Source organism: Vanellus vanellus (assembly GCF_965231255.1).
Source record: "Vanellus vanellus genome assembly, chromosome: 15".
Lineage (NCBI taxonomy): Eukaryota > Metazoa > Chordata > Aves > Charadriiformes > Charadriidae > Vanellus > Vanellus vanellus.
This window is the reverse complement of record NC_138920.1, coordinates 14,207,239-14,226,547: the sequence shown is the minus strand read 5'-3', so window position 1 is coordinate 14,226,547 and position 19,309 is coordinate 14,207,239. Positions and strand designations below refer to the sequence as shown.

General features: G+C 56.0%; 2 protein-coding genes across 2 annotated transcripts; both read right to left on the bottom strand.

Annotated features, from left to right (window-relative positions):
- Nucleotides 1–4,284: 4,284 nt before the first annotated feature.
- LIME1 (Lck interacting transmembrane adaptor 1) lies at nt 4,285–6,646 on the bottom strand (the record flags this gene model as incomplete). The annotated part of the gene is made up of 5 exons (XM_082491300.1): nt 4,285–4,734; nt 5,118–5,545; nt 5,735–5,822; nt 5,919–5,970; nt 6,531–6,646. The coding sequence occupies 5 exons, from the start codon at nt 6,644–6,646 to the stop codon at nt 4,330–4,332; spliced, it is 1,089 nt and encodes a 362-aa protein (XP_082347426.1). The 3' UTR covers nt 4,285–4,329.
- Nucleotides 6,647–13,331: 6,685 nt separating this feature from the next.
- Nucleotides 13,332–19,292, bottom strand: ZGPAT (zinc finger CCCH-type and G-patch domain containing). The gene is made up of 6 exons (XM_082491226.1): nt 18,584–19,292; nt 17,673–17,806; nt 16,749–16,907; nt 15,553–15,684; nt 14,297–14,714; nt 13,332–13,830 (listed from the first exon to the last, which is right to left on the bottom strand). Exons 1-6 carry the CDS (start codon nt 19,222–19,224, stop codon nt 13,692–13,694), a joined length of 1,623 nt encoding a protein of 540 aa, XP_082347352.1. The 5' UTR covers nt 19,225–19,292; the 3' UTR covers nt 13,332–13,691.
- Nucleotides 19,293–19,309: the final 17 nt, after the last annotated feature.

Sequence of the window (19,309 nt, the reverse complement as noted above, 5' to 3'; positions counted from 1 at the left end):
CAAAAGTTGCAGTACTTCCCACAAAGTTATACGCCCCAAAACTTAAAGGGGTCTCCCCAAAGTTCCCCCTGAAGTTTTAGACCCAGTGGAAGTAACGGCTCCCCAAAAGCTACAGTGTCCTTCTGCTGGGAGGGGGGGCGGGGACTTTCGGGATTTTTGGGGTGGGAGAGCGATTCCCAGCAGGAAAGGAGGCACCGGCCCCACACGGATTGGGTCAGTCCTGCCCGCCACGGGGAAACGCTGCCGAAAGCCACAGCACTGGGTGTGGGGTGCCCGGGGGAACGGGGTGCATGGGGGTGCCCGGGGTGCCCGGGGCCCATGGGGTCTATGGGGTGCCCTGGGTACGTGGGGTGCATGGGGGACATGGGGTACATGGGGTGGTCGGGGTGCCTGGGCTGGCACCCACCGGCGCTCTGCTCCTCGCCTGCCCCAAAACCTGCGGGGCCGTGGGGGCCGGGGGCTGGCGTGGGGCCGCTCAGGCTCCGCTGCTGTTTGATTTACCAACCCACAGCCCGAAGGCCAGGACAGAGTCCGTGCGGCTGTCCCAGCCGGTGGCCCCCTCCCCGGCTGTCCCCCCCGGCAGCCCCGGGGTTGGCCGACGCGGGTGTTTCCCGTGGCTCAGGGCCATGGGGGTGCTGGGGCCAGTGTGCTGGTGACCCCCTGCCTGGGGGGGCAATGTCCCCAGCCTGGCAGAGGAGCAGGAGTCCTGGGGTGCTTGGCCACCTCTTGTCCCCTGCCCTCGGGGGTGGCTGGAGGTGTCACCTCCACCCTGCGCCATGCCCGTGGCCAGGTGCTTTTGTAAGCGTGAAAAAAAAAAAAAAGCAGCAAACTGGGAAAGCCCCCACGTGCCCGGCCCAGAGATGGGGTGTCACCCTGGCACGGCCACCCGTGGGGTCCCCTTGCACACTGCAGAAAGGGGGGCAGCACCCAGGTGAAGGGCAGTGTCCCCCCTAACTGGGGCACACAAACCTGCCCCGGCTGTGCCAGGGCTGCGGGAGACCGGGAACCAGGAGCATCCCCGGCGGGTGGCGCAGCCGCGGTGGGGAGGACAGGAGGAGTGTGGCCGGAGCTGCCTTTGTCCCCATCCCACAGTTCTATCCCGGCCCCGGTGGGCTCTGGCCCACAGCCCTCATTAGCACAGCCCCGGAGGAGTTAATGACCGAGCCCCGCACCACCGTCGCAGGCACGATGCCTGTCCTCCCCCCGGAGTTACGGTGACCGGCCCGGGCTGTGCCGCAGCGGGACCCGGCTGGTGGCTCCACCGGCCGCCCCCCGCTCTGGTTTAATCGTTAACGTCGGCCGAAGCGCTGAGCTGGCGGCTCCAGCAGCTCTGGTGTTGTGCAACTCCCACGAGCATCGCCTGCCCGTTGCACAAGGGCTCCGGTGCCGCCAGTCCGACCCCCTTCCCGGGGGGGCATCCCAGCGCCGGCATCCCTGGGAGATGCCCCCATGGTACCCGGGTGCCCTCACCGGGGCCGGGGCCGGGGCCGGCTGCGGGCTGGGCTGTGATGTGATGCCCGTCTCCCCGTCGGTGTTGCAGCGGGAGCCGTGGCTTTGCCCACGCTGCCCGTCTATCCCGGGCTGCCCGGCTGCCTCCCTGTGCGGTACGGAGCTGCGGGAGGTACGGGGCCATATGGGGGGGTGAAGCTGTATGGGGTATGGCACCGTACTGGGTCTGGAGCCACATGGCATGCGGAGCTGTATAGGTGCGGAGCTGCTTTGGGTGCAGAGCCATACGCTGCGTGCAGCGTGCAGGGCCATATGGGGCAGAGCCATATGGGGCAGAGCCATATGGGGTGCAGATTCTCATCGCGGGGTGCGGATCCTCATCGCGTGCAACACCGTGCAGCGGGCGATACATCATGCAGCACCGCGCAACACCCTACAGAGTGCAGCAGCGCACAGTGTGCAGCGCCGTACAGCGCCGTACAGCACCGTACAGCGTGCGCTGGGCTCCTGCTCGCTCCCCCTTGTGGGAATGGCACCATGCAGCACCGTTCCCATGCAGCACCATTCCCACGCAGCACTGTCCCCCCACAGCGTGACCGGGAGTCCATCCCCGAGTGGGACACCGGCACCCGGCTGTCCCCAGGGATGCCCCCAGCCCTCCCTGCTCTCCTCGCTCTGACCCCGACCCCGACCTTGCCGGCCAGACCACGAGACTCCAAGCAATGTTTTAGGATGGATCCTTCATTCGCCATCCTGGTTTTGAGCCTCCGGGTGGGGCTCCGGGCACATTTTCCATCGCCCCAAGGACTGGGCAGTGGTTCTCTTATTTAAATGCCGGTCAGGCTCTCCCGAGTGCCGGAGGCAGAGTGGGAATTATGGGCGAATGGGCAGCCCTGTATATGGGGCTTTCCCTGCTGCTGTTGGGGCAAGTTTGGGAGATGCTTTGGCTGCTGCCAGCTCAGTGAGAGCAGAAACTTTCCCTGGCCCGGGGCAGCCCAGCGCTGTGCCGAGTTTGCCTTTCCCCAGGAAAGCTGCACAGTGGTACCCACATCCCGACTCCGCGGGCAGCGCAGGGCCCATCTTGCCCCGGGAGCGAAGCAGCTCCGGTCCCACAAGGATGTGACGCTCCTGCGCGGGGCTGGTGCAGCCCCAACGCAGCTCCCAGGGAATTTGGGTGGTGCAGAAGGGACCCAGCCCTGGGGAGCTGCGGAATGGGATGGGATGATGGAGAAAAGGAGCAGAGGATGGATGCGGCTGGAGGCGGTATGGGGGAAGCCCACGCGCCGGTGCGGTGCGGCTGGCAGCAGGAAGAGCGTGGCAGCATCGGCACCAGCCGCCCTGCGCCGTTTTCTATCGGGGCCCTTATCTCGCAGGGGGATGGGAGCAGCTGCCGGGGCCCGGCTCCTCTATCTCGAGCGGCTGTGGTTTGGCATCGAGCGTGGGGCTGACGAAGCGGCACGAGCGCCTGAGCTGCCTCCCAGCTTTAACGTCTTCCAGCCTGCAGCGGGTTTTGCTGAGTGCCTTGTTTTCGTTTTTAATCTCGTCGCCCGCTGCGATGTAGGGGCAAAGCTGCCGAAGGAAGGCACGCGGCTTCCTGCCTGCCGCACGGCACGGCAGCTCTCCTGCCGCAGGTCCCGGCCAGCTCCGGCAAGAACCAGGCTACCGTGCCGCAGGGTCGGGCAACCCCTGGCCCGCTGGCTGTAAGGTGGCTGGGCTACGCCCTGGGGTGGGCGATGGGGCCATGGCCACCATCAGTGCATCGCCCGTGGGACACCGGGCATCCCTTGGGGCTGGGACGCCAAATGCCCCGTGGGGAGGAGAGGAGGAAAATTTGAGCCCTGGGTTCCGAGCTCCAGATGCTCGTCCAGCTCTCGAGCATTTTCAGCATCTGTTGAGGCTGCAGCACCCATGGGGGTGACATGGAGGAGAGCGGGCAGCAAGCGTTGGCCAAACGCTCCCCGGCTCCGACCCCAACCCCCTGCAAAGCCCCAGAGCGAGTCCCTGCTCTGGGATGGGCACCTCATTTCGGCAGCTCTTGGTGGCTGCATATCCCCCTCTCAGAGGTGCAAAACCATCCGTGCGGGCGAGTCCACCCGCTCACGGTTACGCTGCGCCCAAAGCTGCTCTCCCAGCACCGGCACCGCTGCATTTCAGATCCAGTTCAAGAGTTTCAGAAGCAGTTTAAGAGTTTCAGAAACAGTTTAAGAGTGTTTTCTCCTGACAAGGGTAACCCCCTCTCAGCCTTTTAATGGTGTTTGGGAGATACGTGCTCACAGAGGCACTCTTGCATGTGTCCAAAACGTGAGAGGGGGTGATGGGGGGACGGAGCAGAGCCCGCAGCCCTCTCTCGCTTGCGCCGAGGCACAGGACAGGCCCCTGGTCCCCATAACCAGGGACATTCAGTGACGGGAGTGAAGCTGCTCGGGGCTTCCCGGGGGCTGGACGGGGCCCTGCTGTCCGCCACGCAGAGGGAGGAGGATGGAGCCCCTCGCTCATGGCATAACCCCCCTGATGAGGGGCCTGATCCTGCAGCTCAGGGCCACGGGGCTGACCCACAGCCCTGCCACCACCCGCCCCAAAACACGTCCCCATCTTGGTGGCAGCGCCAGCCCTGTCCCACTGGGCTCCAGCGTGGTACCCAGCACCCGTAAACTGTCCACCGTAGGGCATCCCGACGCCAACCTGCTGGCGCCGGGCGGGGGTGGGACAAGGATGCTTAAAGAAAAGAAACATAAAATATACACAGAAAGCGCTTGCAGGGATGCAGCCACGCGGCGGGCACTGGGCTCGTGTGTGCCCGTCCCCAGCGGGGCTCAACCCCCTGGAAAGCCACCCGGGGTGGGACCACCCGGCGACGAGGACCCCGCTCCCGGGTGGATGCTATAGGTTGGTGATGTACACCTCCAGCCCGTTGGCCGCCGTCCTGGCGGAGGCTCGCCGGGACTCCCCTGCCCAAATGTCACCGACGCTTTCGTACAGGTTCTCGGGGGCACAGGGCTTCCGCGGCTTGTCCCGTTTCACCGCCTTCTTCCAGTTAACGTCCACAGCCTCGTAGTCCGGTTCGGGGCCGCGGCCCTGAGCAGTCCAGGCTCTGTCGCTGATGGACTCGTAGCAGGGGTCTGGGGCGACTTGGGCTGCCGGGGACCAGCACCCAGCCGGGGCACCCTCCTCCTGGCGGGGGGGCGGCCAGCCAGCACCCGTGTCCCTCGCGGCCTTTGGGGACGATGCGGGGACCTGGGTTTTCTTCTTGGTGGCTTTGCACACTGTTGAGTACATGTCTTCCAGCTGCAAAAGGAAGGTGGGGGCTCAGGGGCAATCCCTGCCGACTGCAGGGTATCCCCACGCACCCCTCCATGGCTTCCCACAGCCCCCAGCAAGATCCCAGCAGTGGATTACCCATTGGGGATCCCATTTTTTGGACCACCCAGGGAGCCTTTTGCAGGGCACAGAGACCAGCACTGTGGGCATCACTTGCCCTTGGGGTCTCGGCTTCATCCTGCCCCCCCTAAAAGCTCCACTGGAAATGCAGTAGCCTGTTTTACACCCGGCTCCGAACACGGGTGTTACGGGGAGGCAGGGTGTTACGTGGCCCCCCCACGTACCCCATCCAGTGAGCACAGCACTGGCCCCACACCCCATCCCTGCCACCCCCCCCCCCAGAGCCGTACCTTCGCCCGGGGGGCATTGCCCGCGCCGTCCCAGCACCGTGGGGCTGCGGGAGGCCCCGCCGCGGCCCCATCCTGCACCTCCACAGGCGCCGTCTTCTTCACCTTGCGGACACAGGCGTAATCGGCCGCCCCATGCCCGGCCCGTGGAGGGGACACCTGGGTGCCGGTGGGTGCGGGGGGCACCGGGGCATCCTCCCCCCCCACCGCCAGGCACTCGTAGACGGTGTCCGGCACCGGCTTCCGCAGCGGGGTGAAGAGCAGGTTGGAGTAGGTCTGGTCAGGGGCCGGGGAGGTGGCCGGGGGCTCGGGGACGGGGATCTGGGGCAGCTCGCGGTGCAGGAGGACGCTGAGGCCGGAGCTGTGCAGGGAGTCGGAGGCGGCGGGGGGGGACACGGCGCGGGGGAAATCCAGGCTGGCCGGCCGCTGGGCTGCGGGGAGAGGAGAGGAGATGGGGGGTGCCGGGGGTGCAGCAAGCACCAGCCCCTGTGCCAGCACCGCCCGGGCACCGTGGCACGTGTGTGCGTGCCGCGATGCGCTCGCCGGGCGGTGCGGGGACTGTGGGCACCCTCCAAGGGTCACCGGTCCCCATCAGCTCCCCCGGCTCGATGGGCACTCACTGTCGTCCCTGGCCTTCACCCGGTACAGCTCGTGCAGCTTCGTGTCGGACTTGCTGAGCGACCGCAGCTGCGTCTGTCTGAGCAGGGACTGCAAGAGGGAGAAGGTGCGTCGGGCTCTTGGCGGGGAGTTGGGGTGCCCAGAGCCCCCCTGGGGCTGATTCTGCCCCCCCCAGCATGCGCTTACCTCATCCACCAGCTTCACCCCGTCTGGAGGGACCTTCTTCTTCCTGCCCTTGCTGTGGGGAGAAGTGGGGTGAGCCCAAGGCCGGTGGTCAAGCCGGGGGCGAGGAGTGGGTGCCCCAGGCCCCCAGCCTGGTCACAACGGGCATCGCCGTGTGCCCCTCGCTGGAGCAGCAGCACCCCCAAACCCACAACCCTGCCCCTTCACCAGCCCTGCAGCAGGGTCCGTGCTGGCCGGGGGCTCAGTTGCATCCTGCACCCCGCTGAGCCGTGTCGGGCATCCCCAGCATCACCCCGGCATCGCACCTCCAGCCTGTCCCGCAGGGCTCCTCCCGCCATGCCACATCCCCCATCCCAGCTGGGACCGGCTCCTTTGGGTGCAGGGGGTGGAACAGGGGGGGCAGCGAGGCGCAGGGGTGCAGGATCAGGCCAGGCAGAGCTGCAGCGGGGCTGCGGCCGGGGGCTCGGGGCGAGCAGAGCAGCAGATCCCAGAGGTCTCAACTCAAGACAGGCACACGCGGTGTCTCCGTGTGCGGCCACCAAATGCCACCGAGGGGTCCCCAGCCCCGTCCCCAGCCCCAGGAGGGAAAGCAGAGGGGTGTCGGGCAGCACGTACCGTCTGCAGGCAGCGCACAGGGCGCCCAGGTAGACCAGGAGGCCGAGCAGGGCCAGGGCAGCGCCGGCCGGCAGGAGCGGGGTCCGCGCCAGCCCCTCGCCGCCGGCTGCAGCCATGGGGGAGCCGCTTCCGACACCGTTGCCGGGCCAAGCTCTGGGGAGAGAAAACACGAATTGGGGTGTAGCTGGGTGCTGCTGGGCCCTCCACGGCATGAGATGGTGCTCCCCAGCCCCCGGGGATTGCCGGGTCCCCCGCAGCACAGCCCCCCAGCCCGGGGTATGTGTGTGTGTGTCTGTCCGGGTGCTCTGGAGGGGGACATGCACCGAGGGTCCCATTCTCTGGCCAGCTGATGCCCTCCCCGGGGTCACCAGGACACCTCTGCTGCTCTCCCCAGCCTGGTGCAGGCTCCCTGAAGCGGATGCCCTGCCACCTCCTGGAAAAACTTCAGATTTTGGTTCCTTTTAAAGAAAACTCCAACGCAATAAACCCAACAGGCTTCGAGCTCCCAAGCTGCTGCCAAGATGTTGAAAAGGAGCTGCCCAGGGGCCCTGAAAACCCTCCGGAGACATCCCAAAAGTGCCAGCATGCTTTCTGGGGACAGCGGGACACAGCCCCGGGCTGCGGGATGGGGGTGGCACTGCTCCCCAGTGCAGGTCATGGGGTGACCCAGACGGGACGGGCAAACAGATGACTCAGCTTCCCGGAAACGGGGTGAGCTTCAGCCTCGCAGACGCCTCTCCCTCCTCTCCCTCCTCGCACCCCGGGCTTGGTGGCACCCGGGAGACCCTCCGTCCTCAAGGGGTCTCACCCTCTCCCTCTCCAAGCCCCACGGGATTCATCCCCATCCACCCATGCCATAAGACCTCCGGAGTCACCAGGTAGAAAATCCTGGGTGGCAGCGGCAGTGCTGCCGGCGTCACCGGTGTCCCCCCATTCGCAGCGCCGTGCACGGCGAGCTCGCGGGGAGATGAGCCCAGCCCAGCCCTGCAAACCCCACCGCGATGGTTCTGCTCTCTCGGGAACCCGAGTCGCTCCCTGCAGCATCCCGGCATGACCCGCGCTCGGGCCAGGAGCTGCGGAATCGCAGCCGAGCGTCAGCCCAGCCGGGACGGCTCTTCGGCACAGGCGGCGCGGCACACACAGACCCCACACCTCCTCCGCCACCGCAACCCCGCTTCTGCAGCCGCTCTGTGCTGGGACACAAGAGCAGAAAATGCCCGACCTTTCCACTGCTTTCCTCTGCCTAAAGAAAAAGCCACGTCTTGCCCAAACACAGCCCTCTTCCCTGTGCCCTATTCAAGGAAAAAGGTCCTCCCCTGCAAACCACGGCAGCGGTGAGGCCAGAGCAAGCGGTGCAGCGGCGTGAAGGTGCCAGGGAGCCCGACACAAAGAGCAGATGCTCCCCAGCCCGTCGGGGTCCCCGCACCTTTCCCAGGGGGGCTCGTGGTGACACCCGGTTTCATCATCCCCATCCCCGCTCGGCCGTCAGTGTGCTGCAAACCCCAAAGCAAAAGCTGTCACCACTTCGCCTGCGCCGATGTCGAGATGGCGGCTCTGCGCGAGCCCAGCTCCGTGCGCGCTCCCCGAAAAGGCCGGCCTGCTCCTCAAGGGGTGCGCGCCAGCACCTGGGAAATGCCTGGTCCAAAGGGAAACTGGGGCAGTTTCCCCGCGCTGGAGCGAAGCACGGCTCGAAGAAGCCACGGTGACTGTTCAGACAGGGCTGGTGGCAGTCCCCAGGCGGGCCAGGGCTGGCACAGCCGAGCAGGACAGTTTCCACCGGCAGGGCTGGGGCTGCAGAGCCCGCGGGGGCACGCTGCGCACCTCCTACCCTCTTCCGTATCTTAATCCAGATGAGAAAGGTCAGACGAGCTCCGGTGAGAAGCCACCCCGCCGATGTCGCTCCCCTCTGCCCTGCACCCCGTGCCACGCAGCAGCATCTTTGGCGCATCTTTACCCCAATAACCAGCGAGTCTCTGCCCACTTGTAGCACCCTTTTATCTGAGACCTTCCCACGCCTTCGGAAACTTCCCTGACTGAAGCCTTAACCCCTGGAGAGCAATTATTTCAACGTGGAAATTGAGACAGAGAGGTTTTAGGGACTAACCGGGCTGGACAGACTGGCTTAGATCAGAGCTGGGAAGGGAAGGCTGTTCCCTCTCCAACGACGTTTTAATTAGACAACACTGCTTTTCTGTCTGAGCATATATTAATTATACGGATTACCTGCAACACGGGCAGTCGCTTTAGACAGTCCTCGCTGAACTCGTTTAGCTCATTAGAGCGGCAGGGTCGCAGGCTGCAGCAGCGACTCTGGTCAGGGCAGGACTGAGGAGGCTCTGGGCTTTGGCAGACGAAATTACGAGGAGGTGCGAGGGCCGGGAGCGGGCGTTACAGCGGAACGGAAGGGCGAGCTTTTAGCGCGCTGAGGCAGGCACGCAGGGGGCAGCTCATCCCACAGCGGGTGGATTTTCCATCCCTGTATTTTTAAGATTGAAGAACCAAGGGAGAGGCTTCCTAATTGGAAATTAACACAGGGAAATTCTTCTCACCCGCTTTCCCTGGTGCAGGAGGGGCGGCGGTTGCTCCTGGATTTCTGGCCTGTGCAAACGCCCAGTGCACGCTCTTTCAGGCTCAGCAGTCACTGGGAGAAGCCACTTTTGGGACGACGCGTTGGTTCTCCCAGAATTACCGATTTGAGAGGAAAACCCAGTGTCTAACTGAAGCCGCTCAGGTAGGACTGAGCAGGTTTGCAAGGCAAAGTCTCAGAGACACCTTCTGAAAGGCACACCCGAATTTCCTGCCAATAAAGTTATTGATCTCCCGGTCCCGGGGCTATTCTCTGGGGCAGGAGACTCAGCAGACGGCATTTTGTAACGCGCTGACTCCGCGAGCCAAGATGGCTTTGAAGATGAGAGCAGCGACAGTCGCTGCGTACGTGCGACACACACCCACAGCCCGCCGAGGAGGGAATAACTCCCTTTCCTGGTACCTGAGCACGGGCACGATAAGTGCAGTTGGCTTGTTACTCCAGGACACGCGAGCTTTTTGTGACTCCTCCAAAAGGCGCAAGTTTCTCAGCCGGGCTTCACGAAAACAAGATTAAATTTACTGTAAAATTAAGTGCTGCTGCTGCTGCTGATTTTGTCTGGCCTCTGATTCATCCACCCAGATAAAACCACACTCAGTGTTCAGCGCGGGGTGACAAGAAGAAAGTCTATGAAACTTCTAAAAGCCTATTTGCAAGAAACCAGGACAAACGTTACAAGCTGATTTCCATCAGCGATGGTGAACGCGGCTGCAGCAAAGACAGCTCGGGGACCCTGGGGAGTTGTACTGACAAAAAGTCCCAAGAAGCAGAAGTAGATCTTTTTATTCTTTTCAATTATGAAAAGTGAAAGCCCCGTAACAGTCAGTCAACAGCACTGAATCTGCCCTAGACCGTGGGGTGCAATTAGTAAATTTTAAGACTATTTCAGCTATGGGGCAGGCACGATATCTCACCCACTTCACTCACGTTTCTGCGGCAGGAGGGAGAGATTTCATGGTCAAACTCCTCTGGAGGGGTTTCATTTAGAAAGGGACAACTACATTTCTGAGTGCCAGACCCAAACGTCACAAGACTTGGATGCGCGCTTGTAATTACAGTCCTGATTGCTACTCATATGCTGCAGTGGCTTTTGTGAAAATACAGTCTTGAAACCTTAAGGTGACCCGCCTGCTCACAGCGGGTGGCTTTGGTCGAGGCTGACATCGTTTCAGCATTTTTCTTTCTTCCCGCCCTTCCGCGATTGCTGGAAATGCCCTCACTTGGGCAGAGAAATGCATTCCTAAGCAGAAGCTGAGAACCTGCAGAGCTGAGCGGCAGCAGGACACCAGCGGAGACCTCGGGGCTGCAGTTATGGGAAGGCAGATTCCCAATGCAGGTCGAGGGTATTAAGGAGATGCGTGCTTTCTCCACAATCACCTGCCTATCGCAGTGGTTTTCCTGCCCCAAATTCAGTAGTTTTACATAATTTCAGGTTTACGGAAGACAGTGCTTCGATGCCCACACTCTCTCAAGCCTCCTCACCTGCAGCCAGGAGGTCAGCAGTTCGCCAAGAGTTGTTCCGTACGCAAACAAAAAAATCTACTCCCCCTCCCCAAAAGACAACTGGAAATTTTTCCATTGAAAAAAAACAAACCCAACCCCAAAAAAACAACGCCCCACACCTCTGAACTCAACAATTCATTCACCACGAAAGTAACCAGTTCCCGCTCAACCTCTAGATTCAAGCCACGGCACCCCGGCAGCGTTGATGAGCTCAAGCACCTTTTCTTCCTTTTTAAGCCCAGATGCTGCCAGAGCGACAAAGCGTTAAGCGGCACGAAGCCTGCAGCCCTCCTTGCAGCCGGCTGAAGCTTAACCCAGCTGATGCTTCCCCACTGCAGCGTTAGGAGTAGGAATCCTGCCTGTCCAGTCTAGCTAGCTGCAACAGCATCTCCAACAGCGCTGCCGTTTCTGTCGGGATCAGGGGGTTTGAAAGTATTTTTCAAACCCTGGTTTAGTCGCAGATACCCAAGTTTGCCAGGCAAGAAAGCAACCACCACTTACTTTGCAGGAACTCAAAAGCTGATGAGTGCGAAGAGCAGGAATCCGATCACGCTGCCTTCCTTGCCAGCCAACCTGGAGACTTTCATTTCTTTTATCCTGCAGAGTTATTCCTAATTAGGCATTCCCAAACAGTTCAAACATCTTGATCTGCGCTCTCCCACTCCTCTTCAGCTCCTTCCAGAGCAGACAGCTCTGAGCAGATACCATGCAGCGCACACCACAGCTCGCTTCCTGGCCTGCGGAGGTGGTTGCTTCACCCAGCGGTAGGCTGGGCTTCTCCCCGCCTTGGCTGCAAGCAGCGCTGCAGACGAGCGCTGCAGGCACCCGGCACACACGAGCACCTTCTGCCGCGCTCCGCTTCCCACCGAGCTGGTTTTAGTGCCAGCCCTCTAGCCGCGGGGGGAATACAAGGAAAGAATGGGTCGCCACAGATCATCATCACCTTGCAAATGAACAACGCCTTACAAGGACAGAGGGGAAAAAGTAAAAACCAACTTTATTCACCAGGGACGTGAACTGTCTTGGGTGGGAGGCAGCAGCCATTTGAATAGGAGTTTGACAAGTAAGGCCATGGAAATCACAAGGAAGGATCAAAATACAACTTAGCCGAGACACAGGGCCAATACAGCCAATTCTTAAAAAGATGATGATGTTAAAAAGTGTCAGAGTACAAAACAAACCCAAGAAACTTCTCTGCCCAGCTTGGCTCACCAGTCATGGGCCAATTCAGCAGGTGCCCATGTTAAGCCGGGCGCATTAATCCTTGTCACCACTCAACGCTTGAGTGTGGGAAACAACCATTCATTTGTGAGGGAAGGGCACTGAGCACCTATTGTCAAACCCTTGAGTGAAGCCCAGTGCATGGAGAACACAAATTCAGAACAATGAAGATAGTACGGCCAATTTAGTTAGGAACAGATGGATGCTGAAGTGCTCAAGGCAGCCCACATCACCTTTCACATCGACAGGGTGCTCATCACAGCAGGATCCAAGCGCTTTCCAGGAGGAAAGTCACTCCAAAGGGTTTCCTGAAGACATTCACCTTGTTTACTTTTGCTGCTGCTCTGCGTTTTCTGAGGTGTGTCTGCAGCAATGCTAAATCCCACATGACTTGAACAACTCTGATTGTATCTCCCTCCGCTTCAGATTTTCTGGTTAGTTTGGCAGCCTGACCCTACAAGTAGGTGCAGCCCTGCCCAGGTTGACAGCTTTGTAAGTTTTCTTAGGAACAGATAAAAAAGGTGGTACTAAATGATCAAAACTTTTCATTAGAAAAATGACTCACAGAATAAGAGGAAACTGATTTCTTAAATTAAGAAAAAAAAATTGCATCCTTAAGATACTGGCATGAAATTATGAACAATTTTTTTAAAAAAAAGCAATTACAATGCGTATGTCCCACCAGAAACAGTGTCTGATGAAACCACCATCTCCTCTGGGACACGGACTGACTGCCGCCAACACAGAACAGAATCTAGGGGAGAAGACATCCTTCCTGGCCGAAGACTGTCCACGCTGCAGGGAAGGGCACTTGGCTTGCTTGGCCTGCTTCCAGCACGGCCTGAAGCTCTCGCACAGACAGGGCTGCACGCTGGGCACATACAGACCTCCTGACCTTTGTGCTCATCCCGGGCCCAGTCTGACCTGAATCTTGGTCCTGAGGTTTTTCAATAAAAGGAGTTGTGTTCAGCAAGCCACCTAGGACAGAAAAACTCAAGTAATGATGGCAAAAATCTCAAGGTTCCCTGTGGAGTTGTTCCTAGCTAGGAAGCTGGAGAATTTGTTACTCTGTTATCTTATTCCCTAAGCTTTGGCACCCTGCTTGTGGAACCACGCAGCTTCCCATGCCAAGTCAATGAGTTAGGCTACAGCATGTCCTAGGGATACTCTTACAGTCAAACTGATGAAATCTGATGCTTGAGGCCGCTCGTACCCACCTCCAAGCTGCCAGTTTTCTGTCTATTCATTACACTAGGGCTGCAAGGAATTGCTCCCAGAAAAACTGAGTTCTCGGATAAATCCCATAGCAAAACCCAGAAGGGTAGAGAGCAGCTGAAGCAATTTGCCTTTGTTGTTTTCACCCAGCACAAGCCTTTTTTGCTTTGCCGGAATGTGCTCGGGACCCTGCCTCCACTTGCATTCGTCAGTTGGCTGTAAACACAAGCCACAGTTGATGGCAGGATGTGGGGCTTTCAAAGCCCCTCCTCAGCTGGTTCGTGGCCAGCAGTGTTATCACTCAAGTAGCTACAGACTCTGGATGGAGGTGCTACCGCAGTGATAACAGAGGAAAGATGTGTGCAAGAGAGCAGAGAATCGTGTTTCTTGTAGTTAGTCCTTATACAAGGCTCAGGTATAGTGAATGCTTTCAGGGCTAGACACATGTGTACTCCTCCCCCTCCCAGCAGGGCTCAGAAGCATCTAGTTTTTAGAAACTGCTGCTTTTCAGCCCAGTTTTCAGGCTGGGCAGCCTGAGGACCAGAGGAGTAGGATGGCTCGCCCAGGCTCTGAGGCCACAAGCACTGGGGCTGGCTAGAAGGACAATCACTGCAGTCAAACGCCTTTCTCAGAGACTAGAACTCAGTCATCTTCTTATGCGTGTCTGCTTTCTTCTGCTCCCGCTGCAGACTGGCTTCCTGGGCCTGCAGCTGCCCCAGCTGTTTGTGCGCGTTAGCCAGCTTCTCCTCCAGCTGAGCTGTAGCGATGCTGTGCCTGAAAGCAAAAATCATTACGGCAACGTCACCCTGCATGATAAGATCAAAGGCTCGTCACCATCCCAGGAAGGTTTGCCCTTTCCTGTGGGATCAGCGCAAGTGACCTGCTGAAAGCCAGGAAGAACCCGATGCCCAGCACAATCTGGGCTAGAAAATGTCCCCCTGTGACACTCAACAGCAAAGCTGCAGAGATGGGCATGAGAAGGAATGGGCTCTGGTACCCTTCCTCAGAGAGCTCCTCTCTTCGCCACAGCCTGAATTCCAGCCAAAGGACCCCAGACGCATTCACCACTGTCCAAGCTGGTCTGAAGCACACGCTTAAGTCTCTGTCCTCCACTTCCCCTTAGGTCTCATCCATCTTTCACTTGTTCCTCCTATACCTCATTTCAAGCCCACCCCTTCCCAGAATTCCCACCAAGAATTCTCAGTTCATCCTGCAGTCCCAGAAGACAGTGTTTTCCTACCGTCCAATGTTGCGTGCCAGGGCCTGCTGGATTCCTCTGATATCCTTCTGCGTTTGTTCAATCTTCTCCATTGTCTGGAAGAGGCGGACACTCAGGGCTTTCTTGGTGCTCTTGCTAGCATGGTAGATCTCCTTGCTGTTCCTCTCTGGCACTACCACCCCTCCAGCCTTCTCCCCAGTGCTCTTCCCTCGCAGCTTCTCATTCAAAAAGTCAAACACATTTCGGGAAGGCTTACGGCTGCCCGCAGAGAACTGTCCAGAGCTGCTTCCCTTTGCTCTGCATTTCCTCGATCTGCCTGGGTGCAGCTTCCCCTGTTTCTTCTTCTGAAGCACCTCAGCACACTGGTCAAGGGACTTCCCTCGAGGAAGTACCACAGCCTGCACTGGCTCCACTCGGCCCTCAGAATTCTTCCCTAACCCTGAGGAGAGACACCAATGATTACTGCAAGTGAGGACACCCCCTCTCCAAGTCACCTCCCACCACAAGCTCATGCTGACAGTCACAAGCTCAGAACAAGCAAGCAGGCTTTTGAGGTACAAAAAGCCGTAAACTACCACTCAAGTCAAGAGGAGCAGCAAAGGCCACAGCATGGTGGATGCAGATGCTATGACAGGAGCCTTCTACAACAGAAGATACATGATAAAAGCCCAAGGCCATCCGTGAGGCCGGTTTCTGTGAAACCAAGTTCAGCCTCACATTCTCAGCTTCTCAAGTCAGGTTCTGCTTAAAACTGGTTTGGTTCCTCTGGGAGAACCAGAGACAAATGCAAGCAGCAGACTGGCCTCCTAAAGCCCCCAAGGCTCAATACAATTTGTGTAGTGAGAAGCTAGTTCAGCAGGCTTTGAAGTCTGCGTCTACAGCCAGGAGATGCTTTAACACAGACATCAGAAGCTTCATAGATCAGTTCCCTTCTACCAAAAGCCTTTGAACATCTCATACAATAGTTCTCACGGCTTTAATCATGAACTTGACCATGGTTCCAAATGCCTCCAATTTTTGCTATTACCATACAGGGGCTGGTGCACACATATGCCTGTACGTCGATTAAAAAGCTATTCCTTCTTTCCCTCTAACACTTCCACGCAGCTGTGATTCATCACATAGCTTGTGCCTTATCTAACAGGCCCTTCAACAAAGAAAAGTTTTAGCTTTATCCAAAAATCTTGTTCTTCTTAACTAGCTTTAGGATCTACCACGAGACTGAGATGACAAGGCAGCCAGGCCCTCACATCACCTGGACCACCTTCTCCTCTTACCTTTTCCAAACTCGTATCCCATCTGAACAAGCAGTTTGGAGCCGATACCACGAGTATGGGCTTCCCAGCCACCAAAAGAGGAACTGCAGGCAGGAGTCCATTCCCCATTCTCTGGAACTCCCGAATCTATCACTGAGGCACAGAAGAGAAGAATCAGTGAAACACAGAAACAAAGCTGCTATGCAAAACCTTCATCTGGGGCACCCACACAGCATGAAAACCGCTCAGGAGGTAGAATAATATACTTCTCCCACCCTAGAATCATTTGGCTGCTCCTCCAGCCTTACTTGGTTCCTATCGAGCTGTCACCTTTTATGAAGCCTGCACAGCAAGTCACTTAAATGAGAGATCTCACTTGATTTAACACACATACCATCTCATAGTTCCAGGCAGAATCATCCAGAAGTTTTTATGCTTCCTTTCCTTCCTTCTAGGATGGTGATACAGACTGACATATACCATCAGAGTAAAATTTGACACCATGGTGTGCAATACTTATTCTGTGCCTCCAGCTCATGTCTCTGGTATGAGGTTCCTCTAGGCCAAAATGGTAATTTTGTGTTATTAGGATCCAATAATCTCTATTAAGCTAAATGTAAAGAGCTCTAGGACACAATTTTGTCCCTATGATGTAACTGTGGCACTAGCATGGGGACAGTGCTGTCTGTGTAATCTCAAAGAAGTCACATGGGCTCCCTCTGTGTCAGATTTCAATAGTAAAAGAGGGCATGGCTGTTCCTGTGACTTCCTCGAAGCACCAAAACCAAATGTTTGGCAGGACCAAACATTCACAATTACTGGGGTCTCGTACTCGTGTGTCATGGAGCTACACGGAGCTCCCAGAGATGAGGAAGCATTCTGATTCACTTAGCTCAACTCAGCCAGCCACATAAGAAACAGACTCAGAGCTTGGAACTTGGCTCTAAAATATCACATTCTCTTCTTTCATGTGTTGGAAACCTCCAACCGCCATTAGCCCAGTAAATTGCATAAACCAAAGATTTTAGTTTGCAATTGTAACATAATAACTAATTACTGTTCTCTATCTTGCAGCGACATACAAAGAGATTAGCTACTCTTCTATCAGAGGTGTGACACTTATAATGAAAGGTCCAGGAGAGTAATTCAGTAGGTCCCAGAGAAAGGCAGACCTAGATCACAAGTCACTTTCGCTCACACCATCCCCACTCTCTTACCTTTAGCATAACCAGAATCATCAACACTGTCTTCATCAGACTCAGCAGATTCGGCACCATCTTCACTTCGCAGTGGGGGAATGACACTATCTCCTTCCACAACAGCTTCCTTGAGCAGCAGGGAATCAAACTTCACAGTGTAGTAACCACTGTCAATGTCTACAGAAGGAAAAGCAAGGAAAAAGAGTTCAAGGAAGTCCAATATGCAACCGGCAGAGGGCTTTCTAAAACAGAATTAGCTCCAGTGGAATGACACGGGGGAGGGGGAAGGCCCAAGGGACACGTTTTAAAAAATGCTGGGTTTTGTTTGTGCTTTATATTTCTGTCTGGGAGGGAGAAGCACCCACTGCAATGAAAAGCTATTTCCATAATGCCTGTGTTGATACTTAAAAGGTTTATTTCTAAAAATAAAGAAAGATGGGCTGCTGAGAAATGGAATTAAAGAGAAGTTAGACATGCTCCCCTCTGACCTAGTAATAGTCAAAGAAAGATGGAAAGAGAGAATAAACTCTCAGTCTCCCCAGGACATGGGGAAGCCTGTATCAGCAGCTGATGGGCAGGGGTTTTGTTTAACTAAGAGCAGATTATTGTAATTCTAACCTAATATGCATGCAAATTCCTGCAATACTTACCTCTTCCCTTTTGGTGCAGTTAATGACCACGTAGTCATTTCCTTTCCATATTCCCACTCTTTACGTCTCCTTTTTGTCTAACACCCTCCTGTTTCCTAACCTATTCCCTTCCCAATCCTGACAAAATTCAGACTGTTTTCTCAGCTATGTCAAGATTTTCAGTTTAGGGATGCCACTACATAATTAACATTTCTCTATCATTAACCAAAATAGTCACGTTTTATATTCACTTAAGCATCAGCCTTCACCTTCCACACAGAATCCTGGCAAAGCACATTCACACATGACTCACCGGTTATTTTTGCACTGTACCATATTCCATCGCTGTGTTTCGCCAGGCAGGCTGAGCCCACCTCCAGGGTGCTCAGATTGGGCTCCTGAAATGGCTGAAGCTCTTCCACAGAGACCACCTGACCATGCGAAAACCTGCCAGGGAAGGCAGAAGAGGAATTATCTCTACCTCATTTGAGCAGGCTTTAAATAAGAATTCCTTTTCTCCTTAAAGGAAATGCAAACAAGTTGTCAGCAGTGATGATTCTTCACCAGTAGTCACGGGAGTTTTATCCTGCATTATTTCAATTACAAGTTATTCACTTTTCATCTTAAACATATTATTTAGGCCATGTTACACATGAACGCATTATTTAGGCCATGAACACATCCCACCCCACAGAATTAAGCTTTCCTTGCTAGTGACACATCCAGTAAAAAATGTCACAGACCCTTTGAGATAAACAGGATCACACAGCCAGGCAGGTCCCTAGTCCAACCTCCTGCTCAAAGCACAACCAACTTCAAAGACTGATCAGGTTGCTCAAGGCCTTATCTAGTTCAGTTCTGAAGATCTCCAAAGATGGAGACTCTACAACCTCTCCATGCAACTGAAATGTAAGCACTATCAACAACCAGCTTTGGTGTTTTATTTTAAAATACTTAATCAGTTATTAATTTAGCCACAATTCATTATGTAAAACCTCTGCAACTTTCCCATGGGATTTTCCATTTAATCTATACATTAGCTAAAGAAAACAGCCTAACTGATGCCACTGCTTGCCATAACAACTTTTAAAAACATAAAGGCAACATTTCATTGGGTATAAAAGCCGAACATAGTACTTTCAGAGGAGGTTTATCCCTCTGGAGGACAAGGCCTTTAGCTACAGAAAGGACATAAGCCCCCTCCCACCCCTTTTTCTTTTTTACCGACAGTTCTCTTTAAATCTGCATTTGTCATCCAAGAAGAACGGGCACGGCTTCAGAGACTTGTGAGTCGGATAGAGATACAGCACTCTGACTCCTGCACTGCCATCTTCTAAGTCCTCTGTCCCCACAATCATAGCATTATGGTACTCCAGGGTCCCCCAAGAACTGTAGTAGGGGGCTTTAACCTTCATCCCACTCAGTTCCTCCTCCTCTCTGTCAGACTCCTCCTCCTCTTCACTGTACTTTGATTCATTTTTGTCATCAGTTTCTTCATCTCTCTTTGATGATATCTCATTGTTATGAGCTGAAGACTTCTCGTCGGTTCCAAGTTCAGCAATGGCTTCCTTAAAAGCAGCGTACTCCTCATCTTGGGCAGAACTCTCTGGGTTGGTGTCCCGCTCCAGGGGACCTACTGGGGAGGAGGAGGAGGAGGCATTTGTATCTAAAGTAGCCAGAAGTTTGCTCTTTTTAACAGACACCAGGCTGGATTCAGTCAGTTCTATCAGCTGCTTTAAATCTTCTTGCAACTGAATCAAGTCTGACTGCTGCGATGGGTCCAGGCCTGCCCCTAAAGCCAGCTCCACTTGCTGCAGCTGGGCATTGTAGGTCTGAATAGCTGCTTCCAAACTCTCTTCATCCATTATCAGCAAAATAAAAGTGTGTTTAACTGTGTCCTCTCCAGGAACTCAAAACATATTCAAAGAGTTTACTTAAGATGACCAACTT